Source organism: Girardinichthys multiradiatus, chromosome 2, assembly GCF_021462225.1.
Source record: "Girardinichthys multiradiatus isolate DD_20200921_A chromosome 2, DD_fGirMul_XY1, whole genome shotgun sequence".
Taxonomy (NCBI): Eukaryota; Metazoa; Chordata; class Actinopteri; order Cyprinodontiformes; family Goodeidae; genus Girardinichthys; species Girardinichthys multiradiatus.
This window is the reverse complement of record NC_061795.1, coordinates 29,546,417-29,555,031: the sequence shown is the minus strand read 5'-3', so window position 1 is coordinate 29,555,031 and position 8,615 is coordinate 29,546,417. Positions and strand designations below refer to the sequence as shown.

At 38.7% G+C, this 8,615-nt stretch overlaps 1 protein-coding gene across 1 annotated transcript in view; it reads right to left on the bottom strand.

The window, feature by feature from the left end:
- Window positions 1-302: 302 nt before the first annotated feature.
- The window catches only part of otogl (otogelin-like), a 47,957-nt gene continuing 39,644 nt past the window's right edge, over window positions 303-8,615 (bottom strand). Inside the window, exons 49-58 of the mRNA XM_047382189.1 lie at window positions 8,501-8,605; window positions 8,323-8,363; window positions 8,172-8,235; window positions 7,892-8,070; window positions 7,658-7,762; window positions 7,459-7,578; window positions 5,829-5,874; window positions 5,014-5,085; window positions 2,528-2,607; window positions 303-2,404 (exon numbers count right to left, since the gene is read on the bottom strand). Of these exons, the coding sequence (XP_047238145.1) occupies window positions 2,204-2,404; window positions 2,528-2,607; window positions 5,014-5,085; window positions 5,829-5,874; window positions 7,459-7,578; window positions 7,658-7,762; window positions 7,892-8,070; window positions 8,172-8,235; window positions 8,323-8,363; window positions 8,501-8,605 (1,013 nt within the window). The 3' untranslated portion in view covers window positions 303-2,203. The remainder of the gene's footprint in view (window positions 2,405-2,527; window positions 2,608-5,013; window positions 5,086-5,828; window positions 5,875-7,458; window positions 7,579-7,657; window positions 7,763-7,891; window positions 8,071-8,171; window positions 8,236-8,322; window positions 8,364-8,500; window positions 8,606-8,615) is intronic.

Here is an 8,615-nt window from a genome sequence, read left to right as displayed (position 1 = left end):
TATTCGGGGTATGAATTAATTGGCTCAGGATTTGGTTGTGGTGGAAGCACTGCACTTTATAGAATGACAGGAATGTGAAAAGAAGAAGAGATGATTGAAGGACAAAAATGCACAACTGAAGGGTTCTGTTGTTAAGAGGTGACTCCCACTTAGCAATGACCTCTCAGAAGTGAAATATAAACACATGTCAGCACTGCTGGTGCTGAGGTGGAACATATATGTTTGTATAATAACTACAAAAACACCTGAAAATAAGTGTGAGGTGAAAAGTGTTATTTGGGTTCATAATAACTGCATCATAGTCATTATTAAATCCTTTATTACACTGATTCACTTATGTAAAAAAAAATTCTAAGGAACCAAACCACAAACTACATTTATTAGATAATACAAATGCCAATTAATAGTCTGAACACAGCAGCTGTTTTACAGTGTCTTCCAAAAGCATTCACCCCCCTGACATTTTTCATGTTTTGTTACTTCACAACCTGGATTTAAAATTGATTGTTTAAGAGTTTGCACCATGTCATTTACAGAATATACTTACAACTTCGGAGATTATGTATTTTATTTTTATTGTGAAACAAACAACAAATAGGACAAAATAACAGAAAACATCAGCATGCATAACTGGTCACCCCCCAAAGTCAGTATTTTTTAGAGTCACCTTTTGTGACAATTAGAGATTAAGTCATTTTGGAAAAGTCACTATGAGCTTGCCACTGGGATTTTTATCCATTTCTCAAGGCAAAACTGCTCCAGCTCCTTCATGTTGGATGGTTTTCGCTTGTGAACAATGATCTTTAAGTCAAACCGCAGATCCTAAATTGAATTCAGGTCTAGACTTTGACTAGGCCTATCTAACGCATTTAAATGTTTTCTCTTAAACCGCTCTAGTGTTGCTTTAGCAGTATGCTTCAGGTCTTTGTCCTGCTGGAAGGTGAACCTCCGTCCCAGTCTCAAACCACAGGCAGACTGACAGAGGTTTTGCTCCAGAATATCCCTGTATTTAGCACTATCCATTTTTCCCTCGTCCCAGACCAGTTTCCCAGTCCCTGCTGCTGAAAAACATCCCACAACATGATTCTGCCACCACGTTTTACTGTGTGGATGGTGTTGTTGGGGTGATGAGATGTGTTGGGTTTGTGCCAGACATATCTCCCAAAAGCGATTTTAGTCTCATCTAACCAGAGCACCTTCCTCCACTCCTTTTGGGGACTCACCCCCATTCCTTTTGGCAAACTCAAAATGTGCCTTTTTTTTTTTTTAACCAAGTAATGTTTTTATTCTGGCCACTCTTCCATAAAGCCCAGCTCTATGTAGAGAACGGCTTATGTGGACAGATCCTCCAGTCTCTCTGTTTTAGTGGGCGAGCCTCTCTTGGCAGGTTTGTTGTGGTACCATGTGCTTTCCATTTAAGATTATGGATTTGATGGTGCCCTTGGGAACATCAAAGATTTGGATTTTTTTTAACTACCATCCAGACTTGTACTTCTCAACAACTTTGGCCCTGACTTGTTTGGAGAGATCCATTGTCTTCACGGTGTAATGCCTCTGGGACCTTTCAGAAAACGTGTGTTTATACTGAGAGATCATGTGACACTTAGATTGCACACAGGTGGAGTTCTTTTAATTAATTATGTGAATGTAACTGGTTACACCAGAACTTTTAAGGGCTTCACAGCAAAGGGGTGGATACATATTCACATGCCAATTTTCTTTTTTTTTTTTTTTCCAAAGTCCTTTTTGTTTACTTTTTCTTATTTCACTTCACTAACGTAAACTATTTTATAAAATAAGACTAGCAAACATTGAAACTACACGTTGGAAATTAAAACAATAGATAAAAAGCCAAGGGGCGTGAATGCTTTTGCAAGGCACTACATATAAAAAGCAGAAATGGCAGTTTCAATTGGCTGTTTATATACAGAAGAATAAAAGTGATAAAAGGTACCAACAGCTGGAAGCCCTAGTAAGCTGACAGGGTTGGCACAGCAGGTCTTAATAAAATAGACAGCTAAAGTGCAGAAAAAACTATCAACTCAAGGTCAATGTTTTCCAGTCTACTTTTGTAAAAACAACAAAAAGAACATGGCTGTGTTTTAATGCTTGGCCATTTTTACAATAATAATCCAAATGCACCCCCATAAAAAAAACCCTTATGATTACATTCTCCTAATTTGTCATTCTCGTATTTGTATTTCTAGTTCCACTGGCAGGAACAGTCCAAAGGCTCCTGGAAGTTGTAGTCCACCATGCTGGCATTACGAGAGCAGTACAGCGAGACGGTTCGCGTTTGTAGTCCATTCTCGCGGCAACACTTACAGAACCTTGCATGACTGTTGATGTTAAAGTTGAATATGGTGGCAGACGGACATTTACCGTCGCATGAATAAACTGTAACCTAGAAGAAGAGGAGCAGGACATGATGAGGACAGGAGTGGAATGTTGGAAACACAAGGCTGTAAAATACTTTTTACAGATGAGTCTCATTTTATATTTGCATGCTTCATTCTTCATCTCTTACTGGTGTGTTGCTCCTGCAGTCATCTTTTCTAATGGTGGTCCGGATGGCCACACGCTTACATGTCTTCCCGTCCTCTTTACCTGAATGTTTTTACAAAGAGTTAACATTGATACACCAAAAAGCATTGAAAACCATTCACATAAAAAGGACTGGCTTAATTAAAAACCACAGAGATGTAGACATGGGCCAGTTATGGGTATATTGGTTTTAAAAGTTACAGATTCAAAGTTGTGAAAATGTTTCTTGTGTTTTGTACCTATGGTTTAAAGTTTTTCTATTAAATGTCAGATAAAGTGCTGGAGTGGGCAAAGTTTTCTCCAGCTTTATAGAGCATAGAGTAAAGCAACGGTGCCCAGATGGGAATATTTTGAGTCATAAAAATCAAACAAGTGTGGTGTGGAAATCAAAGTAACATTCCCATCATTCTTAATAAAGGCCACTCTGCACCTCTTTTCAATGCACTTTGTATTTTTGCCCCAGAATACAACTCTGACACATGTTAAACACATATGAAAATAGCTACCCATGACGTGCATAAAGTTGCTGGAGAAGGGGTGCAAAGTGAGGTGAATTCACACCCACAGCGTAATGGCTTTCAGCAATCAATATAGTGAGGAATGAGCATTATAGGAGCAGTAATTCAGAGTACTGTGAAGATTTCTGCAAAGATTTGACAAGTGTGGTGGGGGGGAGAATGTTAAAGGCTGTTTCTCACCAATGGTGAACACAACAGCATAATGGTTTCTTGTTAAGCCTAATTCAGGCAGAATATGGCCAGGATTTAAACAGAAGCAGACTGGTGAGTGATGAGGAGAGTGTTAATACTGTTGTCAGGACACATTCGGGGGTGCAGCAGTACATTTATGATCCGCAAAACAGGAAGATTGAACTGACAGACTGGCCAAGTTACTGGCCTCATGGCCGACCCCGATGGGCATGTTGTGTTATTTGTCGTAATTTTGGTTATGTGACATTTGTAGGTGTTGAGCAGATAAATAATTTTTCCCTTAGCAGCTTTATGTTTTGCCACTTCATTTTTAATTTTCAAACCTGCTAATGTAAACAATCACCATGGGCTCTCTCAAAGCCCCGGTGGCATTTATAACATGCTCCTAAGCTTTGTCCTCTAGGACTACACATATAAAAAAAAAAAAGGCTGGAAATAAATATTGACATTTTATCAACTCTAAAAAATATGCATTAAAGTGATTGTGAAAAAATGTACAAGATAGTGTTGCATTTAGCTGACTGCAGCTAATTTTACAGAACCACCCCAGCACTGCAAATATTCTCTCAGCATGTGTATCTGTGTAAAATGGATTTGTGGTGCCTCTTTGAGCTAAAGCTGGAATTGGCAGTGAAAGCATCAGAAGATGTGACTAATACCGTTTGGGTTTGTGTATATTCACATCATCTTTTAGTGTGTTTCTACAAAATTTGGCTACATAAAGCTTTGGCATATTTCAGAAAAAAAAAGAAAGAAGAAAAAACTAACAAGCAAACAAAAAAAAGCCCCTTATATTGTTGTCCATATATCATAGGTATTTCAACATCTTGCTCTACATTTTACACATGAGCATTTTATTTAGTCATGTTCAATTATGTTTGTGTTGTGGTGAAGAAATTAGGTAGGACAGCTCCTTTAAACAGCTGGAAAGCTACAACCAGGAATGTCAGTTAACCAGTCAACTGCAGTACAGCAATGTTCTGTGCAGCATCACTACTAAATTTAGCTGATTTTTAGTCTACACTTTTGCTTAAGTGTATGTTTAAAAAATTAAACTAACAATAAATGAACAATTGTGTTTGAATAACTGTAATAATCTGCTACATGATTCTGACAGCAGTAGGAATAATTGCTGCTTTTTTGTTTTAATTGAAAGTAGTTAGATCAGGGGTGTCCAACTCCAGTTCTCAACAGCCACTGCATCCATGCTCCAACTCACGAGTTAAACAACCGAATTGCCTCCTCAGCAGGTCTTCAAGTTCATTTCAGAGTTTTTTTAAGTACTATGATACTTAAGGTTATCATATAGTGGGATTTGAATCCCATACCAGCCCATGCCTACAAAAATGTCATTTTTCAAAAAAAACAAAAAAACAAAACTATTCATTCATTTTAATTTTTTCACCTAATTAAAACCAAACATCCTGACTCTGTCGATGCAGAAGGGCTCTTTGTTGCCCAGCAGTAGGTGTTTGTTTTAATCACACTTGGCTAGTGGGGAGGCAACATTTTCGTGACAAATGAGCACTGAATAGCTTTTGGCCAATCTTACCTATACTTCTAAAACAATCATAGATAATTAAATGATTAAGACTAGGACTTTAATTACTGCAGAAAAATGTTTGCAATTTAATTCATTGAAACCTTTTTTGTGACAAATATGAAAAAATAAATTGTCAAAGAGATTAAAAGTAGAAAACAGTATGTCAAAGACACATCTGTAAGTCACTGTAAGTGGAATAGTGCAAAGTAGCGGTACCTGTGTCACAGTTAGTACTACCAGTAGGTGTTATGGGGTTAACAGTAAACGGTAAAACACCCACTCCAGAACCTGGGAGCATCGTCGGGAACGCAGTCATCCGGTTCAAAAAGTGTCAGGAGAACACAAGTTATGATTGATTTAAACAAAGGCAGTTTCATGTCACACACAAGCACACCATGGATCAAATCAGAGCCGCTGGCATGCACATGAATGTAATTTTTTGCCCTTATTTTCGGGGTTACTCTGGGCAGCCAGCCAAGTAACACAGTAACACTGTATGAACTACAAAGCTCCGCAGGGCAAACCCTAACCCCTGCACCAACGCACATCCTCATTGGAAAAAACACTCACCGTTGAACAGCCCGATACACAAAGCTGCAAGGACACTGCAACAGAAGGCAAGCAGCTGAAAGTGCAATGCTGAACAAAATAAGAGTGAGAAACTGACACCACCTTTCTTTAAGGTTAGAGGTTAAATCCACACAAGGTAGTCAAAACATTTTTATGGGGCAGATAGTTTGTTTCAGGAAGATTTATCCTAATTTTTCTAACATTTCCACCCATTTCTTTTTTATCCTGAGCCATGCTGCCACTTGAAAACATAAGCAGATGTTTCTGAGGACACCTGAGGAAGCCAAGGGGATTTTCAAATGTAGTCACAGGCTGTCAGGCTTTATCTCCACCCTCTACAAAACACCAAACACCAACCATTCAGCCATAAAGCCCATCCACTGCCAGGCAACAAAGCGCTCAGCCTTCTAATCAGCTACACAAAGCATTGCCAGCAGCCCCAAATAAATCTGGAGACTCACATGTCTTGCAGCAGCCGTCTACATAGCTCTGAACTACGCCCCCACTCTGCAAGAAAAGAGCAAGATAAAAAAAAGTTTCAGTTAAAAAACAAATCTTATTCAAAAGGGAAGCTACTGCGACAGCCACTTTTATTGGTACCTCTGGTGTAAAAGACCTAAAATAAACTAACCTTTTTTAATCATAGCATAATCGCATTCTGAAAAATTGCAGGAAAAAACAATCTTTAATTTGATTCAATTTATTCATAATTATTTTTTATAAATCACTGACAGCACAATTATTGGAATCCCTGCTGTCAATTACTCATACAACTTACTTTTGCCAACGATACATTTCTCATCTTCATGTATAACATTGTATGAAGTTGGGACATACAGGATGAGCGAACTTTGATTATTTCTGTTTGCAAATTCTCTGTATATCATTCTGATTTTGGGTCTCATTTTATGCACACTTTTCTTCATCTCACCCTTCAGGTTTTCTATTGGATTTAGGTCTGTGGACTGAGATGGCCATAGAAGAAGGGTTTTGTGATTTTTTGGCAACTTCTGTGTTGAGAACATTTAATTAACACAGAAGTGGTTTTACTGGTAGAGGCCACCAAAGTTTCAGACTCTATGATGTCATGCACTCTAAGGAGGTTTCCAGGGTCTCTGGAAGAAAAACGGGCCCACAGCATTACAGATCCTCCACTGTTCTTTACAGTGGCACTCAAATGCTTTTTCTACATATTCATCATTTTATTTCTTAGGTCTAAGTAGCAATTTGCTAAGTCCATACATTTATGTTTGTGATGGTAGGACAAAAGGCTTTTTCCATGCATTAATGCCAACGAACCACTTGAAGTGTAGATAGCATCTAATGGTTGTTATTGAGACTTATTGAGCCCAAGATGCTACTCTGTGGGCAGCTTAAGGGTAGTAGCTATTCTCTGTTGTAGCCGTTAGAATTCAATGTATTATTAAAAAACTCAGAGACCATACAGATGTATGATGATGTTTCAGCCATCTGGGATTTTATTCTGACAAAAATCATTGATTGAGACACAGGGCTTTTACTGATGACAAATCTTGTGTATCCAGAGGTCAGTTGGGATAATGAGAATATTTTATCGAACCAACTCACTCCCACAGGAACTCTTGTGCTTTGTGAATAAAAACAGACTTTGCTTTGGGTCTGCTGCTTTGGAAACCACATCTGCTGTTTCTTTTCCACAACATAACCACTTCCTGACCAATAAAGATCAACACACATGTGATTGCTTGAATGTTTTTTTCTCTTGTCCTTCCAATTTTGAATTTTAAGTGTCTAAAGCCAATTGGCTTTTCGGTCAAGTCTTGGTTAGAAGGTAGAAAGTCATCGATTATTAATTTTAAGGTTGGTAGGGGTACAAATAATTATAACATCTGTGATTTTGTTAAATGTAATAATTTCTAAACTTAATTTTTTTCCTCAATTAATATTTTTTTTTCTAAGTGAGATTATGCAACTGCAATATAATATGAGTTCTTACACACCTTTACTAGAGGTGCCAGTAAATGTGGCTGTACCTGCAACTAGTACAAAGCAATGACTCGTCTTTAAAAGAATCATTCAGTAACATGTAGATGTAAATTTAGAGGATCTGACCTGAATACATTCTGAATCATTAAAAGGAGGGCAGATGACACCAGATGCAAGTATCACCGCTCCGACTGCTGTCTCCACGCAGTCGTAACGTGTACAGTTTTCCACCCAGGAGCTCCCTGCCTGCACATACACACACAAGCAATTTTAAAAGCCTTTCACTGAATGATTTGTGAGCATAAGTGATTGTGTTTGTTCTTACGGTGAAAAGTTCTACTGTCCCATTTTCATTGGTGAAAGTACAAGAGATGTTTTTACAGGAGCCACAGCACACCTGAGGATCTATGGAAGGGACATAGGCCTGGTGCTAAGACCAGAAGGTGAATCCAAAGTCAAACAGAAGAACTTTTAAATACCACAGCTTAGATAAAAATCACATAAATGCTGCTAATACTGATGTGATACATTATATTATGGCAGCATGAATAATGCATACCGATCCACACTTTTGGGAACAGTTAACAGAGGTGATCTCCATTGCATAGAAGCCAGTTTGTGGGTCTTTGTAAGGCAGACACTGGACAGTGTAGCACAGTTCTCCCTCAAAGTACTGAACCAGAGACTGGCCCGGACCCAGTATTGTCAGCCCTTGGAAAACACACACCTCTGCCTTTTCTACAAATTAGCACAGTTAAACAAGCAATATATCAACATAATGCATATGGTAAAAGTATATATTTAAATCTTGTGACCCATGGAGCAGAGGTTATGCGTACGACATGTATGCTGAAGACATCCACAGTTGGTGCTGCTGTCTGGAACTTCAACCAGCACCTCCCCCTGAGTAAAGAACAAAGTGCTTACTTAACTGAATTTGCTTGCTTTCTGGGGCAGAGTGACTTCTGATGCAGCGTTTTGCTTACTTACCAGCTGACATATGGGGAGAGCGCGGTCTTCACATTGACATTCTATGCATATGGGAAACAAAGTTAAAGAGAGCAGTGGTGTGAAACTTTGTGACTACATGACAGGCATAGAAACTCCTCCGACAATTGCACACATCAGCCAAGTAAGAAATAACGTGCATATGTAGGGATGCATTTACCACAGTGATGCTGGGGACAGCAGTCACTGGGAGCCACAGTTTCAACCAAAGAGAGACCAGGTGCACAGCTCAGAGATGATTTAGGGCATTGATTAACATCACACACTGCAGAAAA